The sequence below is a fragment of the Megalobrama amblycephala genome, linkage group LG9 (genome assembly GCF_018812025.1).
Source record: "Megalobrama amblycephala isolate DHTTF-2021 linkage group LG9, ASM1881202v1, whole genome shotgun sequence".
Lineage (NCBI taxonomy): Eukaryota > Metazoa > Chordata > Actinopteri > Cypriniformes > Xenocyprididae > Megalobrama > Megalobrama amblycephala.
The window spans coordinates 8,450,632-8,473,905 of NC_063052.1; the positions used below are offsets into that span (position 1 = coordinate 8,450,632).

Below are 23,274 nucleotides of genomic sequence, written 5' to 3' on the forward strand. Positions count from 1 at the left end.
AGCAAACAATCTATTTGAATCTAATCCATTACGATGTGGAAAAGATGTATGATTATTATTTCCACGTTTCACACTGCAGGGAGTCTCCATTTCAAAACGTCAGGGTGATGATTATATGGACGTACTGCACACAAGGGCTTCCTGTGACAACTGCACTGAAGATCAGAGGAAACGGAAAGAGGAATATACATACGTGTCCGTCCAGTGCCCAGTTGTCAATTTTGAACTTGTTAACGAAGATCTCCACGGGACCGCGGATCTGATACACCTGCAGCAACAACTGGGCTTCTTCTTTCTTATAGGTACCTGCAGTGATGGAGAGGACGTGTGCGTGAATGAGGCTGTTAAAAGGTTGCTGAACCTACGGTAAAAGTGTTAATGAGTGGCATGAGATTGTTAGCGATAACAAAATATTTAAATGTAAAACATAATCGTCAAGTTTTTGTACTTTTTGTTTTGGTTTCATATGGTTTTGCATGTGGTGTTTGCATGTTTTTTTTTTATCATGAATTTACAAATATCATTAGGTTTTTGATTAGTTGCACCATATGCCATTTTACAACCTGAACTGATCTTTCTTTGTCATAAAATTGTCAAATTACACAGTCTTGAGGGTCTGTAAAGGTCCTCAATATGATATCTTTCTTTATTTTTTTGTGTGTGTTCCATGCAAGAAAATAAATGGCTTGGAATGAGTAAATACAGAATTGTTTGGCCGAACTTTTACTTTTAAGAGAACACAAAACACAATGCTGGTGGCAGTATAAGCCAGAAAATTGCCATTACCTTACCGCTGAAGCGTCACAAATGAGTGGTTGGTAAAATGTGTTGTGAGGTTAAAATTAAAAACACTCACCAGCCAGATTAAGCTGTACTCCGCTGTGGTCCATGAGAGTGCCATTGACCCGATTGCTGAATGGTTCAAAAGCAGTTATGCTAAGCATTGCTGGCTGCTTCTTCCCTAGATATTCGTATGAACCCCTCCAAAGAGAGTTCTTAGCAAAAACCCCACTTGGCACTGAGATAGAGGCACAGAAAAGAAGAACAGATTGAAAGAAACAAAGACAAGAGTTATTACACATTCAAGTGATTAAAATATTTTAGGGGTATTTTGAATTAACTTGCCTTCCATTGAAAGATTATTTTAATTTATGGTAGACAGTGAAACTTACCGGGTAGCTTTGTGTTGGGTGGCTCTTGCACGGTTCCTACAGTTTTTCCACTTGGTCTGTTATCAGCTATGGGATAAGTGATATATGGTGTTAGAGGAAGTAGGAGAATACAGCAGACAGGACCTTTTGAAAGCTCTACTAATAAACAAGCTTCCATGATGCGTGTTCTCCCCCATTTATTTACAAATTTGATATATAAAATATATAATTACTAATAAATACATGTTTAATATGTGAAAAAAATGTGATTTGGTTTGTTTATGTAACCCATGATCATGATGTACACTTGTTCCCTATGCCATTTGGACCATTTGGACAGAACATACACATTTTCTATGATTTGGAATCTCACTTAATATGTTATGACTTAATAAGTCTACTTCGCAGGACATTATAAGATGATTGGACAAATACAGTGGGGAAAAAAACAGCTTTATTAGATGTCATAAGACTATGTTGCCTTTCTCTCTTGTCTCCCACAGGTGCTGTTAATATCCTTCCACTTCAAAAGGCCAGAACCCTGCTTTTATAGCTTTATTATAAAAAATTTCAGCAACGTATTTCAACAACTCTTAGAGTGTGATCCATTTAAGCTTTAACTTGAGACTAATGCCATCTTTCTTTAGCAAAGTAAAAAGCAAACTGTTACTCTTATATTTCTGCTCTACACTCACAGTTGCCACAGTAAATACTCTAAGGGAACTGTTTATCTGAGGATATTTTAAAGTAGTCTGGGCTGTCCAAAACCAATCAATGCAATCCACTGGGCTAATCAGAGCTCTACTAATATGAACTTTCACCAGTAACATGATAAATGGGGTACAGCGATCATACCAGTTGCAAAGATGAAACAGGTGCAAGTGGCTATTTATCAACATTTGTGGAGAAGAAAAATCACAAAGTGGTTGAATACGGTAAATCATTAAATCTGTGAGTCAAGCAGATGGGCTACACTAAAACACACATGTGCTACGAACATGCTAAAAGGCAAATGATCATTTTCTTGACATTAAAAAAAAATATTTGCATGTAAAATCTCATTTTAATTAAGTATATTTTGGTTTGTAGGCTCAAGCATTTATTTGTAAAGCATTTTGTACATACGTGCACACAATGGAGGTTTCCCTGTCCAGCTGCCATCAGCCCTGCAGGTGCGGTGTTCAGACCCTCCAGCCAGGTAGAATCCAGCCTGACAAGTGTAGATGAGCGTATAACCCAGAGATGGCAGCTCTATGGCACCTACATCTGCCTGTGCGGGGAGCTCCGGCTGATTACAGTGATGAGCTGAGGAGAGAAGAGGAGAGAGAAAAAATATTACATTGTGGAAGTGTATAAAAAAAAAAAAAAAAAACAACAACAACAACAAAAAATTGTACAAAATTGCTTGCAATCAGAAAAGGTTGCACTATTTCCTTCATCACTACAGATAATTACATAATTAGTTTTAACACATTTAAAAAATGCAAACAAAATGTATAGTAACAGAAAAATCAGGCTAATATTGCAGCTAACCGATGCACTCAGGCTGCATGCCACTCCAGGTGAGGTTGGGCAAACAGGTCCGAGAGATGGAACCCAGAAGAAGGTGGCCCTTTCTGCAGCTGTAGAATACTGAACTACCAATCTGTTGATAAAAACACACAAATAGTCAATAAATGACATAAGAAAAAAAAAAAGAGTTCCAGATGTATTGAAAACAGCCCTGATCTGATGTGCTTAGCACCTGGTAGCCTTGAGAGTTGTTCTGGTGGCCAAAGAGAGGAGTTCCAGGATCTACACAGCTGGTGTGACTGGGATCTGTAAAAATAAATATATTGATAAATAAATATATATATATATATATATATATATATATATATATATATATATATATATATATATATATATATATATATATATCATGGTTTCCACAAAAATATTAAGTAACACAACTTTTTTAAACATTGATAAGAAATGTTTCTTGACCACCAAATTAGCATATTAGTCACTGAAGTAATGGCTGCTGAAAATTCAGCTTTGCCATTGTTTATTTTGAATTATATATATATATATAGATATACATACTTTACGAGTGAATGAGTCAGTCGCAAGAGACTTTTAAATTGAAAGGGACTTTTGTAAACAAAAAACGTTGTTTTAGCGCTGTTATGGAAAATTCCCTTAACTGTAAAAAGTTACAAAGATCGTTTGCAAATACAAAGATCGTTGTTATTTCTTGTTTACTTACACACTCGTGCCGTCGAACTGTTGTATAAATGCAATATCACACTTGTAGCCATGCAATATGGCTGTATATCAGCACGGCTGTGATTCGGCTGTAGCTGATCGTGCGATCTTTGTATTTGTCCTTTTTACAGTTAAGGGAATTTTCCAAAACAGTGCTAAAACAATGTTATTTGTTAACAAAAGTCCCTTTCAATACTTTCTACTTGTGTGATACTGCTCATTTATAATAATAATAGTAAAGTTTTTTTGAAATGTGAAGAAACCATGAATACATCAGTTCTGACCTATACAAGAAGGCTGTGTTCCACTCCAGGTTCCGTCATATTGGCAGTATCGCCGAGCAGAGCCAACCAGTATCAAAGGCGGGTAACATGAGAATGAAACAGAGGACAGGTATGTGAACCCTCGGTCTTCTCGCTTGCCTTGGGCTGGTATTCCTGGATCTCCACAAAATACAGCTGCAGGGAAAGACAATTTCATTGAGGAAAACACTATACTATAAGGTAATTATAACATAATTACACAAAACCTAAATCTAAAAAGTAGAAACACCCAGTTAAAAATGTATACGTAGATCTAAATGCTAATGAAAGGACAAACATTTCTGGTAAAAGCCAACTTATATTTTTAGTATTTCAGAAAAAAAAAAAAAAAAAAAAAAAAAAAAATCACACTTACGAAAACACTGGGGTCGTTCGCCGCTCCAGTTTCCTGTGCCCTGGCAGGTAAGGATGGTGGGAAGGGAAAGCTGGTAACCCTGATTACAGGTATAACTAATACTAGACCCCCACTGGAAGTCAGTCCCCACCACCTGCCCATTTGGGATACTGGGAGGTGCCCCACACACAATGGCTGTGAGAGGACATAGACAATCAGTCATGTTGAACTAGTGGTCTAAAAAAATAAAATAAAATAAAAATAATAATAATAATAATAATAAATAAATAAAATAACAGTCAACAGAGCAAGATTCTGAGGTACACATGAAACTTTAATTCATTAATGATGGGCTCGAACCTTTGCAAACAGGCTTGGTGCCATTCCATGTGCGGTCCTTGGTGCAGATGAGAGTAGAGGCACGATCAGCATCCATTGTGAAGCCTGGTGAACACTGGAAGCTCACAGTGTGACCGTACGTGAAGTCGCTGCCCAGTCTGATACCGTTAGCTGGCACTCCAGGATCTCCACAGTTAATGACTGGAAGTGGGCAGAGAGAGTAAAGCAAAAGTCAAAGGAAGGCTGAAAGCCATTTGTGGTGTGATTAGAGGAAGTATATGGCTGAATGACAAGTGAGGTGTGTGCCAAATTCCGGATGATTTGGAACCATTTTATAATTAGCTGTTTCATTGAAACAGATAACAAATTTAGGCAAAAAAAAAAAAAAAACATTTTCATATTAAAAGGGTCATAAACCAGAAGCAACACGATTTTTTTTTTTTTTTTTTTTCACTCTAAGTGGTGCCTTTAAATTAATGAACTGTTTTAGGCACCAGCTTTGGGAGGCTCTTTCCTCTAGTCACTTCCTGTAGTCTGAGGCCACCGGCACCTGCTCTGTGCCAAAGACACCAATGTGTCTGGAGCTGTAATGTTTGCACGTGACCTCCATTAGCTCAGAGTCTGAACAGTGAGCATTGTGTTTTTATGAGCATGGTAAGACACTCGGGTGACTGCCAAGATGGGGGACAGGGCTAGCCTCTATCTCTCCAACACAGGGCTGCTATGTAGACGTCCCTGATCAGCTTGTGTCCAGGGCAGGGATAATAGAGAACACTGTCCCTCATTATTAAGTCCTGAACCACAATGCATTGAAAAGCTTCACGGGAACAAAACCAATTCAACTCCAGCCTCTGGATTCCTCAAGAGCACAGCCACTGAGTGCTGTACTATTCAGAGCAGTTTAGCCTAAGAAAATCTTGAGAATAAAACCATGGCATTCTAAAGCCACTTAAAGACCCTATGAAAAGACATGATGAGCATAGTTGACTTATCCCACATTCCATTTAACTTGGAATGTGGGAACTTCCAACTACTCAGAAAATTGCAAAAGAAAGCCACTTGAATTCAGACTTCCAAAATGGACACTTTCCAACTTGGCAATCCGCAACTTCAATTCGATGAGATGGTGCGTGATCATGGTGAACATAGTGTCACTCAGGGAAATGCACACAGACAACGACAAACTTTTAAGCAAATAAAAGGCATTACTGAGATTATGTTCTTACATGGCATGACAATAAGAATAAGACTTGCTTAGCAAATGTTTGCTAGGAGCTAGTCTCTGTTGATAACTGCAAAACTAATGGTAATGTTTCAGTTAGCCTTTAATTATCAAGCTAATAGCTTAGACTAGTCTAGCATAGTGCTAAATGCTTTAAAAAAAGCTCTTGATTAGACAGAACAAAACATCCAGATAACATGCTATGTTTTTAATCAGGAACTGAGGAAAAGGGATAAGATGTGGACCACAAATTTATAGTTGATAATGCTTTTCGGAGACGAATTCTAATGGACAATGTGCAAAAAAGGCCCATTGTCAATAGCGTAGCAGTGTATGAAGCACAGCTCACACAGAAGTCACTTTCAAACCAAGCAGCATTTTGCTGGTTAATGTGATGAATCCAAACTTGCATGGGGAAATCTTTCTCCTTCACACAAAATTAGAAATCATGTGGATTCCTTCTAAAAAGGCTGAATTTTACAAAAATTCACCAAACAATGAGCCTTTAGTGATGCTTTTTTATTTTTATTTTTGTTTAAATGTATGTCTAATCTATTCAAACTCTTGTTGAGGTGTTGATGGGGCACCTGTGCATTCCGGCATATCCCCGGTCCAGGTGCCATTGACCGTACAATGACGGGTGAGCAGGCCATTAGAGTAGTAGCCTTCTCTGCAGGAGTAGGTGATGGAGCGGGAAAACACAAGTCCATCATGGAACTGGATCACGGCGTTGCGGGGAGTTCCAGGGTTGCCACAGGAGACCACTGTGAAAAAGACAACAAGAGAACGTCAGATGGGATGCAAGGCGAGAAAGAAACATGGTCAGCGTAGAACATGAATCCCAGGTGCAAGGCAGGCTGGCACACTACTAGGCATCTAAATGAATGACAGAACTTGCACCTCCCCCAAACTGGACAGTTATTTGTTAATTTAGTGTGTAATTAATAAACACATTTACTGCAGGAGATTTCATACATTAGACAATCCTCTGCCCCAGGACAGGGCAGATGGAGCTTATTTATGGGTGTGTGCCAATAAAGAGCAGGTGGGCATACACTCATAACCAGGGACGCCACCAATATGGGCAAGAGGTTTTAGCACTGAAGACCTGCCAACATGAAAACAGAGGGATTGAGCGGTGAATAGCGAGCTTAAAACAACTAACAGCAAACTGATTACCTGTTGTTGTTGTTGTTATTACACACCCCAGTGTCCTTTGGCTCTTAAAAAGGTTTTGCTTCAGGATACATTTTTATTTTGGACACCAAGTGGTGACCCAACACAGCAACAAATATATTTATTGGATAAACCTACATTTCAGTGGTTTTATGCTTTGGGCAGCAAATAATTAACCACACATTGTGGTCGGCATAAACCCAGGGACATTAGGGACCGGGACAAAATTTCGTATAAGAAATGTTGCAACTACATGTCAACTTCCAGTCATTAGAGTATTAGAGTACTTTATTTTGATTCTCCCCCAACACACATTCTACTTACTGTAAAGTAACTTTGCAAGTACATGTCAACTTATTCTACTATGCCTAACCATAACCTAACAGTCTACTAATACTGTAATGAGAGTTAGTTGACATGTAGTTGCAAAGTTAATTATAGTTAATATAATATCTAAAGTGGACTATAGATATAAAGTGTAACCATAAAAAAGATCTTCTGCTCCTTTTTAAAAGTTGATAAGCCTATTTATTTTTGCTTTTTAAATTATGAGTGATTATTTGCAAAGAGTAGTTGAATTAGTATTTTATTAATTATTTGCATGTAGAATTGTTTTTCTTTCCTTTTTTTGCATCATGGCCACTACTTGACCACTATATCACATTATTACACTTTAAAAAATACCGTGTTAAAAACAACCTAAGTTGGGTTGAAAATGGACAAACCTCAGTGGTTGGGTTAAATGTTTGCCCAACCTGGTGGGTAGTTTTATTTAACCCAACTATTGTTTAAAAATTACTATATGGCTGGTTTAAAATGAGCCCAGAATAGGTTGGAAATTAAAAATTTAAATTATTAAAAATTACTATAGGCAACAATAATGATCAAAAGGTGAACATTGCAAATTAATAAATGTTTATTGTTTAATGATTATTCATAAATGTTCATTTATTAAGTTGAGTTGAGTTAAATAAAACTACCCAGCAGGTTGTGCAAACATTGGGTTAAAACGACCCAGTTGCTGGATTTGTCCATTTTTCAACCCAACTTTGTTTTTATCCCAGCATTTTTTTAGAGTGTATCATACACACTTATTCTGAAAAGCATGGTCAAGTTCCTCATATAAGTGAATGCTGGGACATCAAACATTTGTGATGAGGACATAAATGAAAAAAAGTCTTCTTGATCTCCCCTTGCACTTTAAGAAAATGAGCTTTTTATGGTGTGATCAGGATGTAAATTTATGAGAAGGGGTTTAGGCTGTTATTGATTTGTTCTCTTGAAACGTCGGCATTTTCTGAGAATCCACCTTTTAAGCCACCACAGTTTGCTGAACTGGCATGGATAACAATAGCCCACGGGTCAAATCAATAGAGAAACATAAACTTAGGCACACACGCTCGCACACACACACACACTTCAAACTCACAACCCCCAAGCATTTGGGAGGTAGGAATGGATTCAGATGACAGTGTGCTTTGTAGGAGATGGAAAAATAAAAATATCTCAAATGTTTAGGGGTGAATGTTAACAAGATGTGAGATAAAACAAATGGCTGGTGTTAAAAAAAGTGGGGTAAGAAAAATGGCAGGCATCTCCACATGGGTAATTAACCTAGGTTTTCTGTTTCTCTGACATGCCTTTCTTTGGGATGTCAGCCTGAATCCGCAGGCACTTTGCACAACCAACACAAGCAGAATAATAATGCTATTTAAGAGAGAAGGAGAGAGTGCAAACACAGCAGCATAGTGTCCAGGGGACCAGCAGGGCTGGCACAGTCGTTTGGGCAACTTGACTGGATAGTGTTCAGCATGTTGGGAGATGTGTGTACACCCCAGGTGTACTGAGCCACTTTAAAGCTACTGCAGAGAACAGACGGGAACAATCAAGATGAAAATAACTTCTCATCAACCACTTTCTATCTCAGTCTGTCTGTCTGTCTCCATCTCCCTCTCCTGTTCTGCACAAAAGTTTAAACACAAGGGAATTTGTGTGAAGAATCAAATAACTCGCTGTCTGAGAAATTTGCATAGGCTACAATTTTGGGTGAAGCAGAATCTTCCAGAGTCAGAAGCAATTAATCATGCGTTTTCAGCCACATTCTTCTGCAACCACCCAGGTTTCATTTTTCTTACCATGGCATTCAGGCTGGATGCCCACCCAGCTCCCGTTAGCCAGGCAGGTCCGTTCAGAGGAGCCCTTCAGAATGTAGCCGGGCTCACAGCTGAATCGTACGACGCTCCCTACGGAGAACTCCTCTCCCAGACGGATCCCGTGCACTGGAATGCCAGGGTCTCCACACAAACCGGCAGAATCCCCTGAAACAACACACATATAAAGACTAATAAGACGCTTGTGTACAGCACGCGTCTCAAAGCTGTGATATAATTTCATATAGCAGTTAGGACTGGGACAATAAATCGATGCATCGCGTTTCGTGGATCGCTTCTGAATGCATTCGGAAAATCTCGGAATTGATCCAGAATCATTTCTCGATTTGCGATGCATCGATTTATTGTCTCAGTCCTAATATCAGTGTTAACAATAGTCATATCAATTTTGACTTTTTTCATTTTTGTTTGGCCTTTAAAATGATACATTTACATTAATGTTTTGCTAAATAAAATATAAAATAAATAAAATATTATAATAAAATAAAAGTACAATGAAAATATATTGTGCTCAATGAAGAATAAGGGAGTGATTTTGGACCCAGCTTGTATAATAAATGGGCACAATTCAAGAAACTAAATCGCTCCTATTAAAATCAATGGAGTTGTCTGTACACTTCAAGTACCATGAGGTTAAACCTTTGGTTTAGTGTCTATGTACAATAAAAATACCCTCACACTAGTCCAATATAGATCCTTTTGACAGCGAATAACTGGAAAACTATAATCCAGACTTGCTCTCTATTACATTAGGTTTTTATTTAAAGAGGTTAACTGAGATTTACACAAGATGATGAGTAATTTCATTCATATTTATTGAACAACTCTCGGCGGTAGATCTGGCAAAGGAGATGAAAAAGAGGCATCACAGTGGCTTGGTTTAGGTGATAATTTACTTTGGATAAGAAAGCACCAGGGACAGAAAATTTCCCTTAATTTCCCCACTCATAATGCAGATGTGTGCACTCCATGATGTTCTTCAGTAAATCCTCTTATTTTGATCCACTGATGCATTTACAAATGATCTTTCTATTCCCCATTCATCCTCTGGTAATGCTCAACAAACAATCACTAATTCAAAATGAACGGTGAGTCTTCTGGTGAAGGGCGAAGTAAATATTAAAGAATTACTACTATTTATTTACCGCATATCGTTTCCTGAAACTCACACTGACAGGCCAGTTATTAACCACAAGGTGTGCAGACTGTTGCAAAAAAAAAAAAGCATAATGCACATTTTGACAGCTGGCAGAAAGACACTGCAATCTTTTGAGAAATATGAATGTTATGAATTGTGACATTAACCTGTCAGTGGTTTTACAACCAGGGATGAAGCTCTTCTGGCATGTATGAGGGCTGCAATGTACTGATGTGTTTATAGTGGAGCAGGGCGGCTCATTACCTGGCAGGCATGTGGCAGTCTGTGTCGCCAAGCCCAATATGAGAAGATTAAAGCAGTTTATGGGGGGACACACTCCTCGCCCTTCCAGACACTGCCTAGATGGCAATATTGTATTACCACCCACAGAGCTGAGCTGTAATCCTGAGACCATTGATTCATCATCTAACATGCTTACGAGACCTTAGAGATGGTGTCATCTCAAGTGTCAGCCCTTGCCTATATATATAATTTATAATCTTTGAAAAAATATTCAAAAATATTCATGTGAGGGAATATGTATATCTGTTTCATATTTACAAAAACATAAGAGAGTTAAACATAAGGGGAAAAAAAAAATATTTCATTAGTACTTTGGTTTAGTACTGCCCTGAAGATACAGCATAATATATATGCATATACTCCCTAAGAAAAAAACATTTAACTCAATTTACACAAATTATCCTGTTCAAAAGTTTTCATAACCTTCTTAATATTGCTGCATGTTTGAACATCAGTAACTGTTTGTAACCTTTGTGATAGTTGTAAGTCATTGCTTTGTCCTGAGTGGCAAAGCTGGATCTCAACATCATATAGTCACTGCGAAGAAGAGCTCAAATGTGCAGAGCATGCTGGGAAACCAAAGAACTTGCAATACCTGAAGGAGTTTCGTCAGTTTCACTGCTCAGGACAAAAGAGGGTCTCAAGATGTTTTGAAATAATGGTAGGGAGACTCATTTGTCAATTAAATATATTTCAAAAATAATATTTATATATTAATAAAGTACTAAATAAAATTGATAAAAACATACAGATGATGCAAGGAGTATGTAAACGTTTGAGCAAAATTTTAATTGTGTGGATGAAATATGCATGTTGAGTAGGGAAAAGATTTAGAGTACCAGAGCAATGTGGCAGGGAGCCGCTCCATTGGCTATCCAGCTGGCACATGCGGGTGGTATTGCCCACAATGGTGCGCTGGCCGATGCAGCTGAAGCGGATAACAGAGCCCACTGTGCGTCTGTCCCCTGAGATCTGTGCATACGGAGGCATGCTGGGACGATCACACAGAACCACTGCGGCACACAGAAAAACAGGCAAACCTTACCTACAGTGCACAATGTCAGATCACATGTATAAACAGATCAGAGTAAACTAGGTTATGGAATTATTTGAGTGATGGTTTATCAGGCTAAGATGACTCACAGAGACACTTGGGTAGGGAGCGGTCCCATGTGCCGTCTCCCTGACAGCTCAGAGTGCTGGTGCCCAGCAGGTAGTATCCAGGGTTACAGTTGTAAGAAACTGCGGTCTGGAAACTGTAACGATGGGGCCCGCTGGGCAGGACCTGTCTGACACCATTTTCAACATGTCCCGGATCAGTGCAGTTCACAACTAGAGTGGGCGAGAGAAAGCAGCAAAGAAAGAAGAAAGAAAAAAAAAAGAAACTTATGATGAATACTGTTGAGAAATACACTGTTGATTGGGGTCAGTAACCTTTTTTGTTATTATTTGAAAGAAATTAATAGTTTTATTCAAGAAGGATGCATTCAATTGATCAAATGTTATAAACAAAATCCTATTTCAAATAAATGCTCTTCAAGTTATATATATATATATATATATATATATATATATTTTTTTTTTTTTTTTTTTCAACAGTGATAATAATAAGAAATGTATGTAAGAAAAACAATGAACCATTTGAAACAATGGTCAACTGCGACATGCTACTCACGATCAACACTAATTTTTGACTTGTTTGTGCCATTATTTGATTTGTGCTATTCCTTTAGAGAATCATGTAAAACATATGTCACTGCCAGAGGGCGCAATTTGTTTTTAGTAAAATATCACTAAAGACTTCACCACACAAAATGACACAGAAAAAGATGATTTTTGAAGAAGATTAAAGGCTTCTGGAAAACTTCTGCAAATATTTGAAACCACATAAACATAGACAGTTGCTTCCTTAAACGGCTGGCGTAGGGGATGGCTGAGGACATGAACTGGGCTTAGAGAGAGAGAAGAGATCGAGAGAAAGTGGTGCCGTGTTAGTTATGAGTCAAAAAGAGGCAGAGAACGAGAACACAGAAGGACAAAAGGGCATGATGGAGAACCTAAAGAAGAAATCTGCAGTAATTTGTATTCGTTCACACACTGGAAGAAAACAAAAAGTACATTACAGTGCAAGAGCAATTGAGCAGGCAAAGACGGGCCATTATGTTAAACTATGTGTCCTTCTTTTAGTATTCCAACTGATTCTAACGAATTTAGTTGAACACACTTTCTGGTGACATTTTATGTGCAATTATGGGGAAACAGTGAAGCAAAATGAAGAGGACAGGCTTCATTATTTGACTCCAGAGTGTCCCTTCTGCCATTCGAGGCCAGCAACATTCCCTTAAAATCTCTCCGTTAGGGACAGCTTGTCAACAGAATTAGACTTTCCAGGGTAGTAATGCATGCTAATGCCTTTAATAGCTCTTAACGGAGCCAGCCAAAGCCATTTCTATGATGCCACATTTATAAGCTAAAGATACAAGCTTGATTTTTAACTAAAATGTTAATAGCTAAGTTAGAAATAAATGCACAAATGAAATCAATAACAAGAAAAGAACAGAACAAAGGAAAACAATACGGTTTTTGTTTGTGCTTGGCCATAATTTGATATTAAAATTGATGATCCCACTGGGCAATGGCAATTTTTGAGAGAGGTGGTTCAATTATCTGCAGATCTAAGTCTATCTAACTTATCTGTGTGGTTTAGGAGGACATTTTGGAGATAGAAGTGGCTCGCTCAGACACAAATTGGTGCTGATTAGCAGGGCTGTGCAGAGGCCTACTAAATTATTGATGCAGCTGGGAGCTTATAGCATTTTTTACCGGCTCCTTTTGTGCCATTAAACGGGCATCTTCCCACGCTCTGTGCTAATGACGGACCATGATGGAGAGGAGACCTTGGCTGATATGATCAGACCACTTCAACTTCCTCAGTCAGAGTAAACACACATTTACAATCTAAAGAGAGGGAAGGATTGAGGGGATGAATAATGCGACTTTAAAGATTCAAGGTAAATCAGATTGGTCAGAGTGATGCCATAACATCAAAATTTGTGGTATTTTTTCTCTTTTGTCTTATATATGGCAACTCCTAATTAAACATCTGTAATTACACACAGAGATTTACATATATTCATATATAGTCATTCGCTAGAGCAGTTGCAATCATCTGCTGCCCCACCTAGATAAGTTTTTGAGCAATTAACAGGTACGTTACAGTCACGTTTACCGTTGTTTGGCGAATTTTTGCAGCAATATCCAGTCATTTAAAAAATTCATTTGAGAGAGATGATTTTCTCACACAGAATTCGCAATGGATTCATGTTGGTCATGTGGATTCGCCGCGTTGACCAACAGAAAGCTGACTTAAGAGCTGTGCTTCATATTATACATCGCTACACTATTGGCAATAGACACAAAATTTGTAAGCAAAATACTCAGTAATGTGTACATTTGCCATAATGCTAAATACTTTCTAATTTCTTAAGTTACATTAAAAACTTTTAATGTAAACCCTTACTTTCCTTATTTTAAATCCTTTAAATGTTGTTATCCTTAACAGTTTTACTTCTGTTATTTCTCAGTTAAGATATAGAACATGTACTTGTTCTACACCATGCTGAGTAATAGAATTGGTTTGAATAGAGCAGTCAAATTATTTTAAAGTGACACAGCACTATTCACACTCCCTCTGCAAATGACACGCACACACACTGTACTTACTTTTACATCTGGGCAGAGTGTTGCTCCACTGGCCGTTGGGCTGACAGTGAGACTTGATCGCACCCTGTAGAACATAACCAGGGTTGCAGGCGAAACGCACAATGTCATTCAGGTTAAACTGTGTTCCCTGAGTCACACCATTAGCAGGGGTGCCTGGATGTCCACAGGTGATGGCTACAGAACATCAGAGCAACATATTAATGCCATTAAAATGATTATTTTATTGCTTAGAGACATAAAACTGTCAAAAGACCTCAAATCAGAGAGTTGCTGCTTAAGTAATACTTACGGACACAGATGGGAGTCTTTCCAGACCAGCGGTGATCCTGCTCACAGATGCGAACTGACACGCCGATGAGCCGGAATCCAGGATTACACTGGTAAACAACACTGCCTCTGTAGTTGTAGTTCTCACCAATGATTTGGCCATTCACAATAGGCTCTGGTGTGCCACAGTGTCCAGCTGTTGAAGAAAAACATTGCAAATGCTCATATAAAGCACATGTTCACTGTGATTCCACCAAGTACAACATGTTGCTGGATCAACATATTTGTTGATCCTGGAGCAACATTCCTGTCTGAAAATTTAGACCTAATTTAGACCTAAACCTATCGCTACCCATAAGAAATGATTAAATAACGCTGATGTAGAAGCACCTAACTCTGGTTCTAAGCCTAAACTTGACATAAATTGTAAACGTATCCCTCAAATCTGATTGGTTGATTGGATTGTTGTTCCAGGAGCAAAGATGCTGATCCAGGAACATGTTGTACTTGGTGAAATCACGTTCACTGAGAGCACATATGGCTACATTTTCTCTATTTATTGATTAAACAAATCTAATTTACCCATAAGGGAAGTGAAAACACTCACCAAGACATTGGACCTCAGCTCCACTCCACAGGCCATTGGACATGCACTCTCTCACTCTGGAGCCCACCAGAGTATAACCCGTGTTACAGGAAAAAATGGCAGTCGCTCCGTACACGGTTAATGTTCCTATTTTATTCCCATTCGGAGGGGTTCCAAGGTCACCACAGGAAATGACTAGGTAAATTCAGATGAAGAGTAAATTTTTTTTTTTTTTTTGGAATTCTGAATACAAGACACGCTGGAAATTTTAATATAGGACTTTTATTTCAAAATACTGAAATTGGCTTTTTTCAGGCTTTACTTGGTATGTAAATTGACTTGCAAATTAAATCATGACATACTACATAAGGGGTTTTCAATTACAGCTTGAAAAAAAATAAATAAAAAAAAAAAATAATAATAATAATAATAATAATAAAAAAAAAAATACATCCATTCCCCAAACCACTTATTACACTAAAAATCCTAATTTAAAAATGCTCAAAGCACATGTCTTGATTTTACTATAGCCTCTATTGCACTCACTTTCACAGGACGGTCTCGGCTCAGGGTAATCCCAGGTGCCGTTAGCTTGGCAGCGGATAACCCTTTGACCCTTGTAGAAGTATCCAGGGTCACAGGTCAGCATCATCATGGCCTCATATTTATTCTGCATGCCGTAAATAAGCCTCCACCTCCCATGATCCACTGCGGAATGGCCGATGTCAGGGCAGGTCACAGCTGGAAGACCAAAGTTAGTCTTAATCAAAATTTGCTTATTTGATTTATGCCTAAAAATAGTGCAACATTCTTTCTTGAGAAAATTTGCTAAATCTTTCAGTTTATTTCCATATAATACACATATTTTATCTTTTTATCAATCTTTTACGTAAATAAGAACATAAACCAATTTTAAACTGATAGTGCCGCTCATGAAACTCACGGACGCAGCGAGGGCGGGTCTCCATCGTGGTCCACCTCCCAGACTCTTGGCAAAGTGTTGACACCGGTTGAGCGTTGGCCAATCGGAAACCAGGATTACAAGAGAATGTGACTCTAGAGCCGAGAGTGAAGTGCTGTCCGATGACTGTGCCATTCACTGGGGCAATGGGCATCCCACAGGAAACCACTGTGAATGAGAGAAAGATTGAATTGTTACCTCAAAAAAGGACAAGTATTTTCTTACAAAACCCCAGGAAAGCTGCCGTCATACATCAGAGAATACTCAGTGTAAACATACACAGGGAACACCCCAAAAGCAGCATTGTGACTCTGCAAACATGGGCTTGCAGTGGTTATGGGAAGGTAAACAAGAGCAGCTAAGGGCACAATTCAAGATGTAGTTTACATATGGATACGGACTGAAGGATACAGAGAGAATCTCAGCAAGCTGTACGGCCATCAGAGAGTCCTGAACAATCTCTGTGGCCCCAACGAATATTTGGACACTTAAATATATGAATGTCAATGTCATAGATGGCAAAACGTCGAAACAACAGACACTTATTTATAAAAAAAAAACTAAAAAACAAATACTGTGGAAACAACAACAAAAATAATATAAATAAATAAATAGTAGTATCATGTTTTTGCAGATGACACTTGGTTTGACATTTTATTATCCAATGCAATACATTTTTTACAGGCTGTTTAAGTGTCCAAACACTTTTTGGCATCACTGTATGTGTCAAATCCGAACACCAACACCAGGATGACATGCATTACTGATTTAAAGTTTAAATGGCCATAGATCTGCCTCCTCTAACATCTTTATTTGTCATTTAGCTAGCACTTCTATCTTATGTGATTTACAGTACACTTACAGGAACGTTCACTCTGGATCATCCTAGGGTGAAGCATCTTTCTCAATGCCACAATAGTGATAGTTTATGATTGGCCCCTTGTTTGTGTAAACCTTCAAATGTTTGATGACAAGCCAAGTAGCCAGTTGCATAAACTGCTTAGATTAGTGAAATTTTTTCATGAGGACTGTCCCTAACTTTTTAAAGTCAGCTACATGAAATGGTAGATTGGTAATTGGAAAGTAAGACTGATTACCCCTTGGTTAACTGTTAGTTGGTCAAACTAGTTCTTAAGACACAGTCTTTACATAGTGGCTAAGTTTATGTAACTGTCCCCAGATCAGTAACCACTATACTATCCTTTATAGTCATCTCTAGTCTTGAAAGTCATTATAATATGCCTCTTCTTTCAAAGAACTGATACATAATGGATTTAATATCCATGCCAGTCAACTTTTCAATCAATCCCGAGTCAACTCCCACTTCCCAATATGAAAAAGACCTTTAAGTGTGTTTAATAGAGCAGAGGGAGCGCTCTAAGGCTCTTGGCCTAAGGCATCTCACAACATCCCTGTCAAATAGAAATCAACACCCCTCACAGGTGAGGCCTTTGTTAGTCAGGAAGTGGTGATAAAACGCAACACTTCTGAGACTGCAAAACGGTGGACCCTGTGGAGGCCCCTGCTTTAGTGGATGATAACTGCTTCTTTCTGAAGAGACTCTCCCCTCGGACAGCGCATTAGCAATAGTCTCACAGCTATGGCTCCTGGCTAACCCATTTATTGTGATGAGCAATTTGACAGATGCAGCCAAGCCTTAAACATTGATGGAATACGGAATTAGCCACGGCGACGCTGGTCTTTCGCAGAGAGAGTTCAGGGAGGAAGGAGGAGAGGTGGAAAATCGCCTCCAGATTTGGTCCAAGGTGTCTTGGACAAGATTTTCAGACTCACCTTGGCAAAGCGGCACTGGAGCGTTCCATTGGTGGATGCCCTGTGGGGTGCGTGTGCAGGTGGCGGTGGTCTGGCCAATCAGGTTGAAGCCCCGGTCGCAGCTGAAGCGCAAGGTACTGCCCAGCTTCGTGCCCGTCAGGCTGTGTACCGAGCCGTTCACGGGAGGGTCCGGAATACTGCAGTACGCCGCTGTAAAACATACAAATATAAACACAGCCAGAAGTCAAAAATGCATCCATCTGTGAAACCTCCTGCTCCAGTGCGTATTTTACTGTTTTTCGATTCCTCATCCTGTTTACTGGAAATAGCAGATATTAATGCAGCCAAGAGCAGAGGACTGATTAAAAAAGATGCATGGTATTGAATTGTAGGAACTTGTTGAAGGTCATAAATGATGGATATGTAACAATAAAAAAATCATTTTGTGTACTCTTTGTTCGCCTAAACAGTAATTCAGAATACAAAGAGAGTCATTATACAAAGTTATGCTTTTTGACATATGCAATCCAGGCCACGTTCTCTCCTGTGGCATGAGGCGCCTGAGATCAGATCTGAGTAGGAATGTTCTCGTTGCAGACCAAACAAGAAAAAGAATGACGGTAATGATACCAGCATAATATAAAAGGAGGTTTGGAGGAAATTAGGAGGAAATGGAGCAAGAATGCAATTTGTCGCATTATTAATCGCTATGACCGCATTAAAGTCCTATCTGTTTCACAAGTTCATGTGTCCATATAATCCTTCAGTAATACAGGTAAACAGATTTGGCTTGCTGGCCCTAATACAGGGGCTTGAGGAAGTCCCCCCCCAGACTATTAAATTAATGTAAGTTAATTAGTATTAGATTACTGGAGGTTTCCTGGAAAAGTCATGGGAGTGAGGCAGGCTGCAAGTATTTTTGTTGCCCTTAAAAAAGAAAAGTTAACTTGAGAAGCCAAATTACACAGGAAATTAATTCAAGATATATTCAAGACACACCTTATAAAGGATGAGACAAAAGTACTGATTAAGAAAATGATTTTCTGCAGTGTAAGCAGCCGCTTATGTATATGCCCTTGTGTTGCGAATGACAGGATTAGATGAACAAGCTCTTACCGAACTTCCATTTAAATTCCATTACAACAATGCTAATTTCATCCAACACAACGCCTAGCAATGATAATTTCCTTCAGGAGAGTAAGGGACCACTCACACAGGGCACATTCTGGCATTGAAAACAGCTAGATGGCAATAAACGGCAATAAAATGGAATCGAACAAAAGGGGTCTCAAGACGTGTTTTTCAAAGCTGAACAGCTGTTAACTATAGCTACATTAAAGACATATTAAAAACATTGCACTGATGGCATGAGATTATGCAACTGTCAAAGATGCCCATCTGAAACATGTACATGGCCACGAATTTTAAAAAGCAGATTCTAGAAAACAAGAATGTGTCCATTGTTAACAACCCATTTAGATTTATGGGTGTTTACAGTTTGCTGTGATTTGAGGTCATCTATATGCTAGAGTATTCCCAAAAGCTGAAAAATATCACTTGCAGAAGATATACACTACCCTTCTAATGTTTGGGGTTGGTAGATTTTAAAGGTGCCATTGAAGGTTTTTTTTTTACAAGATGTAATATAAGTCTAAGGTGTCCCCTGAATGTGTCTGTGAAGTTTCAGCTCAAAATACCCCATAGATTTTTTTTAATAAATTTTTTTAACTGCCTATTTTGGGGCACAATTAGAAATGCACCGATTCAGGCTGCGGCCCCTTTAATTGCTTGCGCTCTCCGCCCCCTCCCAGAGCTCTCGACTCTATCATTGCATAAACAAAGTTCACACAGCTAATATAACCCTCAAAATGGATCTTTACAAAGTGTTCGTCATGCATACATCGGATTATGTGAGTAAAGTATTTATTTGGATGTTTACATTTGATTCTGAATGAGTTTGAGGCTATGCTCCGTGGATAATGGCTAATGCTACACTGTTGGAGAGATTTATAAAGAATGAAGTTGTGTTTATGAATTATACAGACTGCAAGTATTTAAAAATTAAAATAGCGGCGGCTCTTGTCTCCGTGAATACAGTAAGAAACGACGGTAACTTTAACCACATTTAACAGTACATTAGCAACATGCTAACGAAACATTTAGAAAGACAGTTTACAAATATCACTAAAAATATCATGTTATCATGGATCATGTCAGTTATTATTGCTCCATCTGCCCTTTTTCGCTATTGTCCTTGCTTGCTTACCTAGTCTGATGATTCAGCTGTGCACAGATCCAGACGTTAATACTGGCTGCCCATCTGGTATATGCAAATATTGGGGGCGTACATATTAATGAGCCCGACTGTTACGTAACAGTCAGTGTTATGTTGAGATTCGCCTGTTCTTCGGAGGTCTTTTAAACAAATGAGATTTATATAAGAAGGAGGAAACAATGGTGTTTGAGACTCACTGTATGTCATTTCCATGTACTGAACTCTTGTTATTCAACTATGCCGAGGTAAATTCAATTTTTAATTCTAGGGCACCTTTAATGTTTTTGAAAGTAGTCTCTTATCCTCACAAAGGTTGCATTTATTTGATCAAAAATACAGTTAAACACTCATGTTGTGAAATATTATTACAATTTAACATTTTATTATATCTTACAGTTTAATGTAATCTTGTGCATACAAAGCTGAATTTTTTAGCATCATTACTCCAGTCTTCAGTGTCACATGATCCTTCAGAAATCATTCTAATATGCTGATTTGCTGCTCAAGAGACATTTCTGATCATTATCAATATTTTTGTGGAAACTACATATTTTCAGGATTCGGGACTTCAAGAACATAATTTATTTGTGAAACTGTGCTCATCAGGTCATTTAATAGGACTTTAGCTCTTCACAGAAAATGTTAAAAGAAGTAAAAGCTAACCCACTGTAGGACAAAGAAAAATAAATAGAGATAACTGTAATGCAAGGGCAACCTCAAGTTTTACAAGACACAAATCTTTCTAATGATCAAACCACTGACACATAAAATGTTTCCAGCCTCTCATCCATTAGCTGTGACATTGGAGATTATAGATAATGGACAAATTTAGAAGTTTACACATCACATACATTTAGTAAAACTTTGAATGAAACCTCCACTAATGGTTTAAATGTCTCAGAGTGCTGCGGACCGATTTTGTTTTGTGCATCATAACTCTCATGTGATAGAACAGGTGCTGCCCTCTAAATGGCTCAAAAGGACTGCTATTGATTGTTGGCCACAGAGGTCTGGTTATATGAGAAGGCTTAGTGGAAATTTAGCCTTCCAGCTCAACTACTTTGTGAAGTCTGCGTTAACCAGTCACACTGCTGTTTCCTACCTGACTATGAATCAAGAGCCCCAGCTTTGCTTTTAATAAAGTCACAAGGTAAAAAACCTCTCATGCCCCTTTGGCCCTTTGTTTCTAAATTGCAGTTAATGCAGTCAATTTTCTACCTTTAACCCGCACCGTTTCTTCTTTTTCCAAAAAAGTCATTCAGCAAACCTCACACAGGTGATGATGGGAAGAAAAGGTCAAGAATTAAAAAAGAGAAACAAAAGAGGAGAAGTGCAACGAGACGCTACAGTTGATGAAGTAACAGCCTGTGGAGATAAAAGATGGATTGAGAAAGAAAACCGAACGAAGCTTTAAGTCTGTCCCACCATCTGTTTTTGTCCACCAAGGTATCACTACAGAAGGGAAACCATATTGAGGAGGAAAACCTAGGTGTGCTGCTGCTGCTAACCCAGACTGTCACAGAGCCCTATATCAAAAATCCATCATGCGGGAGGGAGCGGAAAAAACTAAACAAGCTGATGCCGAGAGAAGAGACCCTGATGAGTCAGACAAAGAGGTGATTAGTCATTCTTCTGAAACGCTAATGATTAGGAGCATACGGAAACTTTTTAAATATTTATAGGGTAATAACTCATTTAGAATTACTCCATTGCTCATGAAACGGTGCAATCAGGTCTTGATAGCTTGTGGCAGTATTTCCTACGTAATTCTGTTTTTGCAGCGAGGAGTCATAATTGGTCGTTTCGTGAATGCGCATTTTTAACTGTAAATTGTCATAAACATTCAGGCAGTCAGGAAGTCCTATTTTATTTGTTAGATTGTCATTTGGAAGCCAAACCGATGAGTTTGTTCATGAGAATAATTCATTAAAAGAATCAGCTCATAAGAGTCGTTTGTTCATTAATCAAACTATACTAGTTACGCTGTATGTTTGTTTATGTATGCAGATAGTGAAGAAGCAATAGTATTATTTCACTGTATTGTTCAAATTCATAGCTTGTGAAAAATAAACCGAGCACTATGAAGGACTAAAGTACCACCAAAGAAATTACAAAGCTATGAATCTATTAATGCAAAAATAAAAATGTAATAAATGAACCACTTGACAAACAAATAGATTTATGTAAACTCTGGCTTGGTGAATTCCAAATACAATTTGTGTTTTGATGATATATTTAGATGACATGTTTAAATGCTCACCTGAGTAGCGAATTCGAAAGCCCTTGTGGCTGGAGGTGTGATCGAAGGACCAGTGAAGGTAAACCTTGTTAGCAGAGCTAGTAATACTGAGTGGAGATGAATAGTTCCCACTCAGAGAAATGAGCAGTGGACTCTGTCTTGATGGACCTGGAGGATAAAGCAAAGCATAAGGTTATGATGTACATCTGGTCCAAAACCATTACATCTCAGACCAAACCTGTAGATCGTTTGGTTTGTTCCGAAACAAGGATTCAAATTTTTATAATGTTGTGATTTCTTCTTGGTTCAGTTTGCTTTCACAAGGCAACGTTTATAAATGGACCAAAATCAGTTAATACGAGTCAATTGCGAGTAAACTCTCCTCTCATTGGTCAGTGTGCACCTGTTTATGTTCCAGAATTCGGCTAACAGCAGTCATCAGTCAGGATGGATAGACAAAAGCTCTGGATTGTGGCTTTCTTTGTAGCTGTCATTATATTATAATTTTTAGCAAGAATCAAGGCTTCGTCTGCATCTTTATTTACTTCTGGACATTTGTTCTGAAATATGTTCGTCTGACCAAATTTCAACAAGGCATTTCAATTTGTCTTTGCACCAGGTTAACCCACGATTCATTTTGAGTGGCATTAGCAAAAAAAAACACTGCTGCTTTTTATGCAACGTACATAATTACCCAGCATATATTGTGATACAGCCTGGTTCATTGGATCAGATTGCTTTCTCTCCACAAGCAAACCACTCCAGAGTTTGTTTGCAATTGGGCCGAGACCACCTCGTTCAGGCGATATTGGACCGATTATTTTGGATCCAAGTACTTTGGAACCAAACTAAGAGAGAAAACGCACCAGGTTCCAAAACAAAAGCTCCAAATGAGCCAGGTATGAAAACGCACTGAAATGCAATTCGTTTTTGGGTATACTAGAATAGGTTTTCATGCTTGAATAATTTTTGACATATTTTACATTGCTGCAGCACCTCTCTTCCCAGTCTGTCTGTAACACTCTGTTTAGGTCTGATCTCTATGA

General features: G+C 38.4%; 1 protein-coding gene across 5 annotated transcripts in view; it reads right to left on the minus strand.

Moving 5' to 3' along the window:
- The window catches only part of csmd2 (CUB and Sushi multiple domains 2), a 320,658-nt gene that overhangs the window by 9,451 nt on the left and 287,933 nt on the right, over positions 1-23,274 (minus strand). For all 5 annotated transcript variants that reach the window (XR_007186350.1, XM_048201499.1, XM_048201498.1 and 2 more), the window contains 20 exons: positions 22,250-22,396; positions 17,736-17,924; positions 15,924-16,109; positions 15,527-15,721; positions 15,002-15,175; positions 14,417-14,590; positions 14,128-14,301; positions 11,548-11,736; positions 11,244-11,417; positions 8,928-9,110; positions 6,204-6,380; positions 4,416-4,595; positions 4,077-4,250; positions 3,683-3,856; positions 2,896-2,969; positions 2,685-2,796; positions 2,277-2,456; positions 1,173-1,238; positions 857-1,018; positions 194-306 (listed from right to left, as the gene is read on the minus strand). Coding sequence is in view for 4 of the 5 variants with exons in the window: in XM_048201499.1 (XP_048057456.1) it covers positions 194-306; positions 857-1,018; positions 1,173-1,238; positions 2,277-2,456; positions 2,685-2,796; positions 2,896-2,969; positions 3,683-3,856; positions 4,077-4,250; positions 4,416-4,595; positions 6,204-6,380; positions 8,928-9,110; positions 11,244-11,417; positions 11,548-11,736; positions 14,128-14,301; positions 14,417-14,590; positions 15,002-15,175; positions 15,527-15,721; positions 15,924-16,109; positions 17,736-17,924; positions 22,250-22,396 (3,197 nt within the window). In the remaining variant the exon portion in view is untranslated. The remainder of the gene's footprint in view (positions 1-193; positions 307-856; positions 1,019-1,172; positions 1,239-2,276; positions 2,457-2,684; positions 2,797-2,895; positions 2,970-3,682; positions 3,857-4,076; positions 4,251-4,415; positions 4,596-6,203; positions 6,381-8,927; positions 9,111-11,243; positions 11,418-11,547; positions 11,737-14,127; positions 14,302-14,416; positions 14,591-15,001; positions 15,176-15,526; positions 15,722-15,923; positions 16,110-17,735; positions 17,925-22,249; positions 22,397-23,274) is intronic.